Source organism: Vicia villosa, linkage group LG3 (assembly GCF_029867415.1).
Source record: "Vicia villosa cultivar HV-30 ecotype Madison, WI linkage group LG3, Vvil1.0, whole genome shotgun sequence".
NCBI lineage: Eukaryota > Viridiplantae > Streptophyta > Magnoliopsida > Fabales > Fabaceae > Vicia > Vicia villosa.
The window spans coordinates 51,297,975-51,314,929 of NC_081182.1; the positions used below are offsets into that span (position 1 = coordinate 51,297,975).

Consider the following 16,955-nt stretch of genomic DNA (forward strand, 5'->3'; position numbering starts at 1 on the left):
ATTAACTTTGTATTTAATGATATGAAAAAGTAAAGGTAATTTGAAAAAAATCTCATTTAGAAATAATAAACATAAATAAAAAGTGAGTTTTATAATTTTGTCTAAATCATGAAGAAAAATTTGTTGAATGACCTTGATGATATGTGCAAGAATTTGTCGTACAACGATGCAATTTGCAAGAAGTTTCGCAATGGTTATTTGGTACAAAAATAAAATGGTGTTTTAAAATTAGCACATTGAATATCAGCACATCGAAACTGAAAGTCGTACAAAAAAAAGAAAAAAATGATGTACAATTTATTAAAGACTTTAAGTAGAAACTATTACGGTCTTCTAATTATATTTAACTATCTTTATTTGTAGGCTGCAAAATCGGATTTTTTTTAATTGAAATAGCTTATTTTCTTAAATTTAATGGGGCGTTTGTTTCAAGTCTAAAAATTATATTTTCGGAAATACAAGGGTGAAATATAGTTATTCTCATGTTTGTCTAACTTTTCAGAATGAAATAAATTTCTCTAACTTTCATAATTCCAATGGTTTTATTTTCGAGAGAAGGTGAGAATATTCATTCCCATAAAATTTCATATAATTTTTTTTTGAAAAAAATATAACTATTTATTTTTTAAGGAACATCAAATTATATGTCAAACACAATTTAAAAAAAATACCTAAAAATTAAATTTTCATATTTTTATTCTCAGATACCTTATTCCTGAGAATCTTTTATGAATCCTTGAAACAAACGCGCCCTAAATAAGTTTTGTTTGTTAGTAATTGGAATCAAACGAGATCCACAAATGCTTTGTACTTTCTCTACAACCACAGGGTATAATATTGGAATTTCACCAAGATCCTTTTCGTTGTAATTGCAACTTGAAGGTTTTGTCATCATTTGTGGGAATAAACTACAAAGTGGATTCAAATGCGTGTTTGGTGCGTGTGTCGTGTCTACTTTTGTGACTTTTATTATCGTAAGGAGCACGTGTCAAGGTCTTGTAGAAGATTCCTCGTATTCATCCAACTTCTTCATTTCATCCAAATTCAAATTATCAACTCATCTTTGTAGAATTTGTTTTGAAGTCTTTCTTCTTCTGTTTTTCACGTTTAGCATTTCTTTTTCAAACTCCTACAAAGTTGCTTTTGGGACAAGCCTCTCTGCTCTCACTATTACGTGTTCCTTGGTACATTCTTCCCTCTGTGCACTCAATTTGCCAAACTGAAGCTAGAATTTGAAATCTTTAAAATGATTTCTAGTATCAAATTTATAATGCTCATCGCTTTCACATAAATGTATAAAGTCTCAAGATCATTTATACCTTACCTTGCACACTATGGATACAACAAAATTTTCCCTAATCAAAGAGGAGTTAATCCTATGAACATGATAATAACACAGTTACTCCATTCAGAAACTTAGGTGAGAGGGTGCACTTATGTGAAAACCCTTCAAAATTTTAATGTCACTCACTACTTGGAACATATTTTTATTACTAAAAAGGCATTCTCAAACCCAATTTATAGCATCACATTACAAGAGAATGAAGAATAGATAATGACACAAGAGAACTCTATATTCTTTGCACAAATGCATCTTCAAGCCTTGAAGTGAAATTTGCCTGGCTCAGAGTATTTCCCTTCCACCTGTTCAACTTTGTTAAATTTAAAACCCCTGATTCTCAATACCTCAGGTTCTGAGGAATCTTTGTAGTCGACTGGTTCAAGAGTCCAGCCATTGTTCTGAACTGAACCACTCACGTTAACCTACATAATTTGTATAAGAAAATCCCCCATATTAATTTATAAATATTCAATCAAACACAAGCATGTGCATTCAAGTCAAGAGTATAAGTTTCAAGCTTCAATTACTTTTTGAAGAGATGGTGGTGAGGTAATTTCTGAAAGTGATTTTTGTGTGAAGGAAATAAAGCTAACACTACTGTGCTGTCATGCATTAAGTTGTAATTACTCCTACTAAGCAGTTAATGTGCAAATGCAACAAAACACTCAACATGATAAAATACCGATGAATTGTATTGGCATACCTCTGCATCATCAACAGCTTCTACAATAAGAGCTCCATCTACAGAAAGATTTTCAATGAAAATCTTTCGACCCTTGATCGCTAGTGTAGACCTCTGAGAAATGGAGCAATTTCCACTGACTTTGCTCTTGACTGAAGAAAAAGTCAGACCCCATTTTGGCTTCCAAGTGATACGGGGCCAAACTTCAACCTCTTGACCATTGATAACCTGTAATACTGGATCTGCTACTTGGAAACCAGCCTGGAAGGAGAAAAAAAAAAGCAGAGAATTTGTAACAATCTGAAATGTCAATTACGGTAATAGTAATTGGCATCAAGGTAATCACGAAAAAAGCACAAAAAGACATTTGAGAATGGAATCGATACACTGTGCAGGATCACAATAACAATCTGGAATCAACGAAGATTCTTGAAATAACATTCAATCGTATTTCATTCTAAATATTAACTATTGCAGACCCATTTGTTGGTACTAGGTATATTGGAGCTCCACTGTTTGACTAGTAAACAATCTTCTACAACTTTCATAATCTCTAGAATATTCTAATCAGTATTAAACTCTACAGAGACAGTAATCAGCAAGCCTTGTCCACTAGGTAAGGTTGGTAACGAGAATCAATCATCTTCGTATGTTCCTGTCATGTATTAGGTGGTGCTACCCATTTACCCTTCTCTAAATCTCTCATATGGTTTGATCTATAATTTAACTTTCCTTTGTCTCTCTCCACCTTTAACAATTGGACTATTTTTCTTCAACTCTATTCTCACTACTGGTGTTTCTATAGGTCTTCTCCATACATGGTCAAATCACCTAATTCGAGATTATAGCATTTTCTCTACAATGGGGCTGTGTCAAATTTCTCCCCAATAATTCTATTTTTATTCCTATCTCGTCTTGTATGACCACTCATTCAACGTAACAGACTCATCTTTGTGGCCTTCAGTTTAATTTCTTTTTAAGCTTTTACCATGCAACAAGCTGCTCTATGCAACATTGTAGGTTTTATTCCTACATTTCACCCACTCAATTTAGATCTTATGGCTGACATCTCTCTCTATCTCTGTTTGTTAGGATGATGGACTCAAAGCACATACAACATATATTGAAATTCCATCACAAATATTTTCACATTGCCTAAAAATAAATAAGTAATATCTACAAAACTAATTTCTATGAAAAGAATATAAAACATTTAAAGCAATAAAATTAACACTCGTGTCAAAAGACTTGCATGATATAAGAGTAAAACCACTAAATTACCTTTTTGAGAATAAGGCTATTTGCTCGATAGATGGCCATTTCTCCGGAAGTAGCACTATGGTATGGATTTCCTTTTGGCACCTTCAGATTAAAAAAATGGTAGATGAAATTATCCATCTTGAAAACCTTTTAGCAAGTTAAGGGCTTATTTGGTTTTAGTTTCCATTATCTGATTTCATTTGTTGTTTTCCTCATTAGTTACAAAAATGTCACTTTTTTAGTGTATTTCCTATTTTCAAAGTTCTCTATGAAAAATACTGAAAGCAATTAAAAGTTGTTTTCAATATTTCTTTTATAAAACTTTGAAGATAAGGGGGAAAATTAGAATCTTATGATTAAAACAATGAAAATGAAATAAAAACTAAGTTGGAGATAAGATACCATTACTGAAAACCTTTTATACAATTAAAGTTTCAATTTGAACCCAAATTTCTATTAGCACAAACTTGTGGCAAGACCTTTCCAGTATATTTCAATTCTACACTGCATACACTTAACTAGGAAATCAAGCACTCCCACTATTTCTTTTAACATTCTATTATTTTTACATGTATGAACTTTTGCATTAGAATTTAAGCAGTACCTTAGCAGCATCCTCAGCGTTATTCTTCACAGGTGCATAAGCAAACCATGTTTCCATTACCTACACAATCACATAGGACCAGTCAGGTAGCACCAAGCATAACAACCAAACATCCAAAAAGTGACATCACACAATGGACTAACTCCATCTTTAACTGAAAATATAACCTCAAACGATGGCAAAGTCAAATGTGATAATAAGCTTTGATTTGCTAAAGTTTATGCACTTCTCTCAAATAGATAATTTACCGTGAACCCAACCCTAGAGGATGGGGGCAATGTTTTTGGATAGTCCTGCATCATACATTCAAGTCGAGTTGAGGATTTAAATGAAGTCTTGCTGGCATCTTTATACCTGCGGTATCAGGAGAGAAAAAAACAATAGTGGGAGAAGATTAAGTCAGTGTAGATTTTTCTTCAAGTTGTTCATGAAAACTTTCTCATAAAATAATGCTAGTTCAAGTACAAACTTATTGGAATAGCTCATACTCAAAAGAATAACATTGACCATCAATTTAGAAAAAGAAAGACGAGAAAGAAAAATGGTAAAACAAAGTCTGATGCAACAATAAAGCATAGACTGTAATCATCGAAAATTGAAGCATGTTACACTGAAGCAGTGAAGTAATAATATAGTATAGTGAGTATTCGAAAGAAGAATTACTTTGGGTTAACGAACTCCTGTATGGCACCTCCTGTTTTTGCAAGTTCCTCAATGTAAGGACCAAGTTCTAAAATCAACTGGCAGAAAAAGTAAGATATTGTTACTTATGCAATCATGGTATAATCATGATGCAGTTCAAATATGTAAGGATGAAAATTATCACAATTAAACATAGGCAATCAAAGCCTGATATTTCTAGTATACTAATTTCCAAACATAATGCATCATGAACAAAGAGCTCACACCACATGACATGATATTAATGCAGATAAGCATACTACCAAATCTGCCCAACAATAGATAATTCAGAAGGCAAATGCCACAGCTGGTAGAAAGGACCATAAAACTGAGATAAGTATGAAAAACGATTACTTGGTTTATATTTCCAGGAAATGGGGAGTAGCCAGTCTCACTGTTGACATCACCATCAGGGTATCCACTTGCTCTCAGAAGCGGATCTAGCTGATTGTACTCCACGTTTATCACCATAGACCTCCCTGGCATTTTAATGATCATGTGCTAAACATATTATTTCAGGAAAATCCATAAAAAATGTCATTGACACAATGAAGTTGGGAGATATATTATTATTTATATAATGTTAATAAATTTGAATAAAACCTCCAAACATGTATGAATGTAAGTACAATCAAGTGACATGGATTTCAAACTGTGATCTCATACCAAATACTTTCTCAAAGAAAAGGACCCATCCTAGCAACTATTTATTTGAACTTGGTAGCATTTCAATCCTCAACAAATAAGAAAAGAAAGCGGTGCACACACAAATAGGGGATGAAAAGGTTACATAGCTTGTTTAGCTGTCACAGATTATTAGTTTATTTCAAGGGAATAATTTGAAGATCAGCATCAAGATTGTTTCAGCATTACATTATGCCTATAAGTTGTCGAAGTAGTTACTCATTCGTCAGCTTTGTATTACATTTGGTTTCAAGACAAGGTTTCCTATGCGTTATGAATAGTTTTAATGATTAAATGTATCCATGATAATGTTGTCAGGCAGATCAAGTAACCCACTGCATTTTAAAAAAAAAATAGTAAAAACTTTAAGTGTTGTGCATTTTGAACCTAATAAATAATAATGCACAACACCTAAAATATTTACCAATTTTTTTTTAAATGCAGCGGGCTACGTGATCTGTCTGGCATCAATATCAGCGGAAGAGTCTAATTATTAAAACCATTTTGCTTCCACAAAGAATCATTGTCTACCATCTACCAATTTATTATGACAAACAATAACATATTCATAAAATTTATAGTTTCAAACCACTTTACAGGTAAGAAAAAAGTTCTATCCTTTGCAACATACACCAAAAGTAAGTTTGTTATTCTCACCCACATTAATATGTGACTCTAGAATGCGCACTATTTTCTTTGTCTATGAGAGATGAAATAATCAACTTACCATCAGAGTGGGTGAGTTTAGTAATTCCACCAATAGCTTCTTTTGCTTTCCGAGGTACTGCTAGAGAATTGACATGGTACTGTTTTGTAGAACTGACACCCAGTGCTGATGGAATTGCCTGGATCCACAAATTACTAGGAAATAAATACTAGAAATATACCGTCTGGAAAATCAGAGAGGATTTGTTGAAACTTGAAAGTATGATATATGCTAAAGCAACATACCTTGAACAGAAGTCCATTTGTATCTTGGAAAAAGAGAACCCATTTCAATCCAGCGTTATACCTAACACATCAAATTTATGATAAAAGCATATCGACAATATACAAAGCAATTTGATTTACTTATTTATTCGAGTTTTAGATTTCAACCACATAAATTAATAAAATTAGCAGCTGATATTTGTAGTGTTATATAACAGCTTCTTTTTTTTGTTCCTAAATACATTCAAATCATTCTTGACTTACTTAGAAATATCTATTGAACAGTTCTATCAAATTTCTTTATATATAAAAGGAAGACATAAAAATAGGTTTTAAGGATCTATAAACTGTTTGAGTCATACCATACTTTCAGAATACCGCTGGAATGAAGAAGCGAATGCACATCACCATGTCCATGTGGTTTTGTCTACACAAAGAGACACAGTTAATAGAACACACTTAGTTTGAAAATCCAATATATCAGTCTAATATAGTGTTTCTTTCTCTTTCTTTTGCTAAAATAGCGCAATCATACTTGTATCCAGCAATACCTGAACTCTGTATCTGTTTTGTGGATCCAATGCAAGCCTGGCATCATTATCTTCTAAGCATGCAACTTTTTCCTAAATCATGTTCAAATTTAATAAACAAAATATTTTAAAACTAGACTGATCTTTCCTCGACATTAAAAGACATATTTACCTGCTTTAAGAGTGTTACTTGTGTGGGTTGCATGCCAAAGTAAGAATTTGATTCTAATAACTCTAAGGTACGCCCATGGGTGTCATCAGAGGTCATAATAACAAAGGGAATTTGTGTCTGGCCTTCACCTAAAAGTTGAAAAACACACCCATTACTAGAAAATACTTAAAAATATTAATAGTTTGAAAGAGAGGAAGAAACATAAACTCTTAAAGTAGTTTTTTTTTCTTGGGTGTGGAAAATACTTTTTGGAAAGCATTTTAATAGAAGTAAAAAGGCATTTGCTCAAATTCCTAGTTTTGCTGTAACAGTCAACTGTTACAATTCATTTTTGTAAGAAAGCTCAAGGACGAAAAATGCTTTTTATGAAGAAATTAAGAAAAAAATGTCACCAGAAATGTTTTGCAGGGAGCTATTTCCTACTGATATATTTTTATTTCCAAATCAAGTTATTTTCCATACAGGAAAGCATACATAAAAGTTATCTTCCATCGGAACAAATGGACCCTTAGTTATAGAAATTTGGTATCATTTAAACAAACCGCCTTCACAAGTTTTTAAAAGTCTTTAGTTTAACCACATGTGTAACAAAATCAGATGGTTAAATATGACTATATTGAAAAGGAAATTTATATTGACCTTCTGAGCTTGCTTCTTGAAGTGCCAATATTGATTCAATGTAATGTTGTAAGAAACATGTTCCTGTAGTTGTTTCGGCTGGAAGAGCAACCTAAAAGAAGAACATAAGATATGGCTAAGAGTTAGTAAGTAATCCCTTCTCAAGCAGGAATATTCCATACACAAAAACACAGCATAAAAAACCATTTATAAGGTATGGGAACTAGAGCTAAAGCTATGAAAAAACATTAGTCCTTATATATATGTAGTAGAGTTTGAACTTTGAATTAAGTTTCTTAGATATACTTTCATTTATATGCATATCTCAGTACCTTACAATACATTGTTTTGGGAGCAGGGGAAAGGCGAAAACTCTATTGTGGAAAATATGATAAATATCGTAAGAAATTGAATAAACAGTCTTACAAGCAAATAAGGAAAAAAAATGCATAATTTTAAGAGTAAAATAACAACCCCGATATTAAAACAGATCAAAGCTGCATTAAGATCAATATTAAACTATCTTTGTAAGCACTAGCAAAGCTTTGTTGTGACGGGGGAGCCCCAAAAGTTATTAAATTTCTTTTGAAAATTTGATTATATGAGAATAAAACCCTCCAATTCAAAAGGAAAGAGACTCAATGACATAGTAAGACTCATAGTAGCACCCTTGTCTAGACACGTGGCGTCTTCTCCAGATAATTTAATGACATATTAGTCAATGTGTTTGGGAATTAGATTCCTCATTGAAATCTTCATTTAATCTAGATCCACCAAGAAAATTCTGACATACATATCATTTAATTAAGTTGGCCCCCTCAATAATTTTGTTTAAACAAGCTCACAATGATCACTAACCACCATATAATGGATGTTGATTGATTTTGACAAAACAACAACCGCCTTTATATTCAAGATACCATCATCACAGAGAATGACAGAACCAAAAAAAAAAAAGGTAAACCTTAATCCCATTGTACCCTAGACGCTCCCCAAGACCACCAGCAACAAGAACAAATGCAGCTCTCCGAGCTTCACGCACACCTGCTTCCTCATATTTATTGAAGTTCTCATCACCAAATTTCAACGTCTCACCAGTTGGAACCTGCAAAACCAATACTAAACAATCTTACATTTTATTCCATGGACATCCACATACTGAAAATTCAAATTCAATAACATCCGTATACACACACATAATAAATACTCTGTAGCACCGACACCTGAAAAAAGGTGTGTTTGTCATTGGTGTCCGACACCGACATTGACATTTGTGATTACATTTAATTTTTTTTCTTCAAATTATTACCGATGCCGACGTGTCGGTGTCGCGTTTATGGTTTGGGTGCTTCATAAATATAACTAAGATGCACATAGTTGAAAATGTAATAAAGTGGAACAAACAAGGTAGCATATAAATATGACCAATAAATAAACCAATCATTGTGACTTACAGAAGGTGTGAAGCCATCAAAAGGATTATTTCCAGCTTTGGAATCAGCCAAGAGTCGTTTAGCGTTATTGATATACGCTTCCAAACCACCAGGGTAACTAGAATCGAGTAGAACAAGCTAACAAAAACGCAGTGTCGTTTAGATATTGATATATTATAGAGAATGCGCGGATCTATCTATTGGAGCGAAATTGAAAACAAACCTGATCGAAGAACGCTTTCTTCTCGTCGTCATCGACGCCGGGACCAGGCCAATCGCGAAACAGGTGGTCTTGGCCATTGTTCAATAGCATCTTCACCAACTCTTGCTGAAACGCGGAACAATAATCAGAATCAGAATCAGAAACAGAAGCATTAAGTTTATTAGAGAGAAAGGGGAGAGGAACCTGTTGAGGCGAGAGAAGGTTGAAATTGTCGCCGAGGGAAGAAGCCATGGGAATTGGAATCGAAGGTGAAGAGAGTGAGAGTAGAAGACGGTTACGACGGAGAAGAAAAGAGAAAGAGAAAGAAGGTAGAAAAGTTGAAATGAAATGTGCCGGTAATTATATCGATCTGATTTTTACTGGCAGTTTCAACTTTTGAATTTTTGTTCAACTGGATACATCTCAAATTCTCAATCTCACCAGAACACAGGTTTGCCTTCAGTTTGTTAACTGGGCCCGTACCAGGCACGTGGCACCGGCAAACAAAACAGCAATAAGTTAGGACTGATTAAGTATTTAAAAACCGAATTATGGTTTTTAAAAACTTTAAAAACTAAAAACTTGTTTGAAACAACTATTTTAAAATAGGAAAATGATTATCGCTAAGAAAATGTAAAAATAAGACAGATAAGAATAATTTCAATCATTCATTATCTATCATATAAGAAAAGTCTACCATTTCCTCATCTCTTAGCTATGCCACATCAGCCTCTCTTCTCACAAAATTCCACATCATTCCTTTCCCATTGTAGGATTGAACTTTAAACCTCCAACCTCTCATGATCTCGCAGTTACAAATTATTTACTTTCTCTGGCCATTCACATTCACAACTGCTACTAATGACCCCATATAATGCTTCTGCCTTTCAAGCCCCTTCTGCCTTCCAAGCCCTCCACCTTCCACGTTCCAAAACACTTTTATCATTACTATATATAACCATCATACTTTCACAGTATCTATCATATTCATCAAACCTAATCGTGGAAAATTTTGGTTTATACTATTTTTGCAATTACAGCGATTCCCACGACTATTCATGTGAAAAATTTTGGTTTATACTATTTTTGCAATTACAGCCATTCCCACGACTATTCATGGACAAACCGAAATTTAACATTTTTTTTCTTTCTTTTCTTGATAGAAAATATCTTTCATGTTATTTGCAGGTTGAATTTGTAGTGTATCATTCTGAAGTACTAATTGGCGTTTCAGGTTATTTGCAGGTTGAATTTGTAATGTATCATTCTGAAGTATCAATTGGCGTCACTCCATAGTATATGATTTAGTAACAATTTAAATATTGTCCTAATATGTGTTTTGGATTTTTTTCTGGTGCAGACAGTAGAAAACATCGTCTATACGATTCGTTTGAAATAAATATTCTTCTTTGACTGTCCCGAAAGTTTGAGCTGTAGAAGTAGAAATCAAGTTGGCTGGTGTCAATATACAATGGAGAATCTGCTTGAAATTACTGGGTTATGCTTGGGCAAGTTTTGTCAAAAATGTAGATATTATACTATGTAAATAACATGATATTTTATATTAATTCATAGAATGAACTTTAATTTTTTATATTTTAAGTGCAAATATTAATAAATAAATCTTAATTGATTGATTTTATGTTTGAGTGATATTTATATTAAATCTTAGTAATTATAGAAATTGTAGATATTATAATAGGTAAATAAGATAATATTTTATATTAATTCATAGAACTAAAGAATATTTTAGTTAGGTCAAATTAAGAAATTAAGGTTATCAATATATACAAAGTTAGTTTTATAAAATATTATTGATATTTATTTATTATAAGGTCGAACAAAACAAAAAATAAAGATAAAATATTACAAATTAAAAATATATACATAATTTTGAAATTTATAAGAAAATAGAATAAAGAGTAAAGAAAAAAACAGTATATTTGTTTAGGTAAATAAAGAGTTTTGAAATGAAAAGACATAAATCATTTACCTATAAAAAAATTAAATATCATAATCATTTTACTTGATTGCAACTTTAATTTTTGATTTAATCTAATTGCAACTTTTGATTTATTATTTTTAATTTTTTAATTTAATGTGATTACAATTTTTAACTTCTTATCCATAATAATCCAAGCATTATGGTCGAATTGAACGTGATTTTAAAGAATGGTTTGTTGAAATAATAAAGCAGCACACCTATGGAAATAATTGGTATATTATTGCAAATTTTAATAAATAAATTTCATTGATTAATTGATTTTATCTTTGAGTGATATTTATATTAAATCTTAGTAGCTATAAAAATTATAGATATTATAATATATAAATAACATAATATTGTATATTAATTCATATAACTAAAGAATATTTTAGTTAGGTCAAATTAAAAAAATTAAGTTTATCAATATATATATATATATATAATTTATAAAGTTAGTTTTATAAAATATTATTGATATTTATTTATTCTAAGGTCGAACAAAAAAATAAATAAATATAGAATATAATAAAATATTACAAATTCAAAACATATACATAATTTTGAAATGTATAAGAAAATAGAATCAAAGAATAAAGAAAAAAACAGTATATTTTTTAGGTAAATAAAGAGTTTAGAATGAAAAGACATAAATCATTTACTTATAAAAAAGTTAAATATCATAATTATCTTTAGTAATCATTGATCGATTGATTGCAACTTTTAATTTATGATTTAATGTATATGATTGCAACTTTTGATTTCTTATTCTTTTAGTACTTACCATATGTATATTTAAATTATTAGATTTGAGAAAATATTGTACTTTTATATCTTACAAAATTATATTGTTTTTACAATATTGTATGATTTACCTAAAAATGTAAATATTGTACTTTTGTATGATTTACCTAAAATTATCTAACTTTGTAAGATATAAAAGCCTTTTTAACGACCCATACCTTAAAATCAGTATGTTGGGAATAATTTAATTGATATAGAATCAATACATTAAAATCATATCAATTACTTACCAATATCTTAATTGGTATAAAATAAATACGTTACAAATACATTTAGTACTCCAATTATATTGATGTTGTATCACCAAAAATTGAGTGAATCATATTATCATTAAAAATTAATAAATATAATTTATCTCACTTGATTTCCTTCAAAATTATTTAATAGAAACTTTCCAAAATAATGAATTTATCAACATAATTTTGAAACTAAATTTCATATGGTTAGAAGATTTTTAACCTCTCATTTAACAAAAGGATAAATATTATTAGATACATATTTTAATAAAATGTTTTAGGCATATCATTGCTTTTATATATTGTATGGAGTTTTTTGATAAAAAATTCATAGATATTATTATAAAAATAAAGTATATTTTCAAAATATTTAAAATACAACATGTGCCATCGTCATTCTCTGTATAGAAAAACTAACTACTAATTTCTATTTTCACTTTAATAAGATTTCTTACTAATACTACTAAATTATTTAAAATATAAAATATGAAAGTTATATATATATATATATATATATATATATATATATATATATATATATATATATATATATATATATATATATATATATATATATATATAAATGAAAATTTTTAGAGATTATTAAATAAAATAAATATATTAGATCTATTGACTTTTTAAAAAAAAAATATTTAAAAATAACTATGGGTGTTAATAAGCATAAGTAATCGAATGAAACATAAGTATTGTATGAATAAATAGTAATAGAATGAAACATAAGTAATGTATGAATAAGTAGTAATAGAATGAAACATAAGTAATATATGAATAAATAATATCAAAATTGTATGATATTTTTTATTAATCATACAATTTGTTAGTCATTTATAAAATTTAAAATTTAATTGAACAAGTTCATCAAAAATCAATATATATATATTTATCTATATATAATATAATATAATTGAAATATTACCATTAAAACTTTAATGGGTCAATTCTATCCAAATACAAAATAATATATTACGGATACACACGGGTAATTATATGGTACGCACATATGGTACTGATATTAACACATTTAATTAAATGTAATAACGAGAATAAGTTTACAATTGATTTAAATAGTTGGCTTAATTGCAACTTTGGTCCCCCTATTTTGTCTTTTTCTCGATTTTAGTCCCTCCATTTTTAAAACCACGATTTTGGTCCCCTTTTTGAGTTTTCTAATAAAAAAGAGACAGGAATAGGGACTAATTTTGCAGAAAAAAACAAAATAGAGGGACGAAAATTGCACAGAAAACTTAAAAAAGGGACTAAAATAGTGATTTTTAAAATAGAGGGATCAAAATCAAGAAAAAGACAAAATAGGAGGATTAAAGTTGCAATTAATCCTAAATAGTTTTATAAATAATTCCAAAACAAAAATATTTATATATAGGAATAATTAACTATTGATTCAAATATTTTATATATGGAATAATATATTTGATTTGTAAATTGAGTTTAATCAATTATATTAAATATTTATTATTAGTTGTATTATATAATTTGATAGAATATTTCTTCATTATAATTTGTCAATTTAAGATTTTTTTTATTATAAAAAAATTTAATTATCATCAAATATTTTTAAACAATGTTAAAATTAATTTATTTTTGTTTCAAAAATATCATCAAAATATTGAATATTAATAGAAACATGAAGTTACTGATAAAAAAATTGAATATTAACGGGAACATGTAGTTATTAATCAAAATATTGAATATTAATAGAATTTTTTTTAATATTAATGGGTACATGAAGTTACTAATCAAAATATTGAATATTAAAGATAATATTAAATTACTGATCAAAATATTAAATGTATTGAATATTAACGGAAACATGAAGTTACTGATAAAAAATGACATGTTAACGAGAGCATAAAGTTACTGATCAAAATATTGAATATTAACGAGAACACGAAGTTATTGATCAAACTATTGAATATTAACGGGAAAACAAAGTTATTGATCAAACTATATTGAATATTAACGGGAACATGAAGTTATTAATCAAAATATTGAATATTAACGAGAACATGAAGTTAGTAATCAAAATATTGAATATTAACGTGAGTATTAAATTACAGAGCAAAGTATATAATATTAACGGGAACATGGAGTAACTGCTAAAAATATTGAATAATAACGAAAACATGGCGTTATTAATCAAACTATTGAATATTAACAGGAACAAATTTGAAACATTAACAGAAACACGAAGTTAGTGATCAAAATAATGAATATTAATGGGAACTTGAAGTTATTGATCAAAATATTGAATTTTAACGGGAACATGAAGTTACTGAACAAAATATTGAATATCAACGAGAACACGAAGTTACTGATCAAAATATTAAATATTAAGGGGAATATGAAGTTACTGGTCAAAATATTGAATATTAATGGGAAATGAAGTTTATTGATCAAAATATTGAATATTAGTGGGAACACGGAGTTACTGATCAAAATATTGAATATTAACGAGAGCACGGAGTTATTGATTAAAATATTAAATATTAATGGAAGCACAAAGTTAATGATCAAAATTTTGAATATTATCGAAAACATTAAGTTACTATCCAAATTTTAAAAATTAACAGGAACAAATTTTGAATATTAACGGGAACACAAAATTACTAATCAAAATAATAAATGTTGACGGGAACACGGAGTTATTGACAAAATATTGAATATTAACAGGAACATTAAGTTACTGATAATTTTTTTAAATATTAACGGAAACGAATTTGGAATATTAACGGGAACACGAACTTATTGATCAAAATAATGAATATTAACGGGAACAAGGAGTTATTGATCAAAATAATGAATATTAACAAGAACATGAAGTTACTGATCAAATTTTTGAAAATTAACGGGAAGAAATTTGAAATATTAACGGGAATGCGAAGTTACTTATCAAAATAATGAATATTAACGGGAACATGAAGTAACTGGTCAAAGTATTTTTCTATTAATTATGCATTTTGAATGAATCATTATTATAAATGGAGTTTGTAGTGGTTTCTCATTGGCCTACAAGACAGAGCTGATAGTTTGAGATTGGGCTGATAGTTTGTAGTTATAATTGAGCCAAAATAATTAATTTTCTCCTTAGCTAGGAAAAAATAATCGATTCTCCTTAGCTGATAGTTTGAGATTGGGCTAATAGTTATCACTAATTGAATTATATAATTTGATTGAATATTTCTTCATTATAAATCGTGAATTTGCGATTTTAAAACTTTTCCTTCATTATAATTTGTTAAATAAAATATTACTATTTTTATAACTTTTTCAATTTTACCCAAAACTTAATCTTTTACTAATATCTTTTATTTTTCTCAATCACAATGCGCGAAAACGACGGGTACCCGTGCGAACGCACGGGTAATACACTAGTTATTACTATTCTATGATATCAATTAAATAGAAAATTAAATTTAAAATAAATTTAAAATTTTATTCTAAAATAATAATATGTGTGTGAATTCTTATATTTCTTCTTCAATTTATTTCGTACTAAATAGCACTACTATTTACTTTTCAATTTTTCATTTTTTAAAGGAAAGTTGCAAGTTTTCATTAATGGCATTGTTGTAATTATATGAAAAATTAAGAAAACATTCTTAAAACTAAAAAGATGAAAATACATTATCAAAGCCCACCATCATATTTCTCATTAATGACATTATTTATTTTATTATAGTTTTTACTCATAAATGTATATTAGATTAATTTATAATTCATAAACTATATCATGAATTTTTTATTTTTACTTTTAGAATTGAATAGAGTGAAATCAGTGTTTTAAAAACCGGACCGGACATTAAACCGGTGAGAGTACTGGGTCACTGGTTTATTGGTCGAATCACTGAATTACTGGTCGAACCGCATGACTAAACCGGGTTAAACTGGATAACTCAGTTGAATAGGCCGGTCGTTATAACAAAATTATATAGGTATAAAATCTGTCGAACCGGATGATTAAGTCCCTACAAAATATAACTAGTACTTAAATTTTTTTTTGAAAACATCATATTAATATTAAAATTCACAAGTTCATAATTTAAATTGAAATTTTACACATAGATATCACACACAATCAAATAGTACATAATTATAAAATATAAACAAAAGTTTAATCGCAACATAATTTAATTGAATAATTTATAACAAAATAATTTCATTGTCTACTAAATTTAATTTCAATAAAAGAAAAATTGTTTCAACGTTGAGATCTCCTTCTTCAATATCAAAATTATCTGTAACAAAATCAACCGCATCTACAACCATTTTTTATTTTATTTATTTTATTTTTTATTTTATTTTTAATTAAAATATTCAAAATGACATTGTTTTAATTTTTTAATATTAAAAAAAGTTTAAAAAAATTAAAAATGCATTTAAACCACCAGTTCACAAAAACCGCCGGTTTTCCCGGTTTTGACCGGTTCACACCGGTTCAATGACATTCCCGATCCAACTATTGAGCAAACAAGCGCTAGTCTTCCAAAAGGTTACTTGCATGAACGAGCAGGTGATACAAGGACATATGTGCACAAAGTTTAGGGTGTTTATCTCGTTTTTATGTAAAAAAACATAGATTTTAACATAGGCGGAATCTTTAAAATAAAATAAAAAGAGATAAATGTTAATGTAGAAAATGTAAAGACTTCGACAAGTAAAATGCAGAAAATGACTTAATGTAAAATACTTTGTATAAATAAAAGGCGGTGTTTGAAGAAATACATTGCACTCGGTTAACTCTTTTATCATTTTCG

At 29.0% G+C, this 16,955-nt stretch overlaps 1 protein-coding gene across 1 annotated transcript; it reads right to left on the reverse strand.

Moving 5' to 3' along the window:
- Window positions 1-1,250: 1,250 nt before the first annotated feature.
- LOC131661385 (UDP-sugar pyrophospharylase) lies at window positions 1,251-9,592 on the reverse strand. The gene is made up of 17 exons (XM_058930912.1): window positions 9,343-9,592; window positions 9,160-9,264; window positions 8,958-9,074; window positions 8,468-8,608; window positions 7,525-7,615; window positions 6,886-7,013; window positions 6,735-6,806; window positions 6,546-6,610; window positions 6,205-6,265; window positions 5,981-6,098; window positions 4,924-5,048; window positions 4,552-4,628; window positions 4,137-4,242; window positions 3,889-3,948; window positions 3,306-3,386; window positions 2,046-2,285; window positions 1,251-1,764 (listed from the first exon to the last, which is right to left on the reverse strand). The coding sequence occupies exons 1-17, from the start codon at window positions 9,388-9,390 to the stop codon at window positions 1,597-1,599; spliced, it is 1,803 nt and encodes a 600-aa protein (XP_058786895.1). The 5' UTR covers window positions 9,391-9,592; the 3' UTR covers window positions 1,251-1,596.
- Window positions 9,593-16,955: the final 7,363 nt, after the last annotated feature.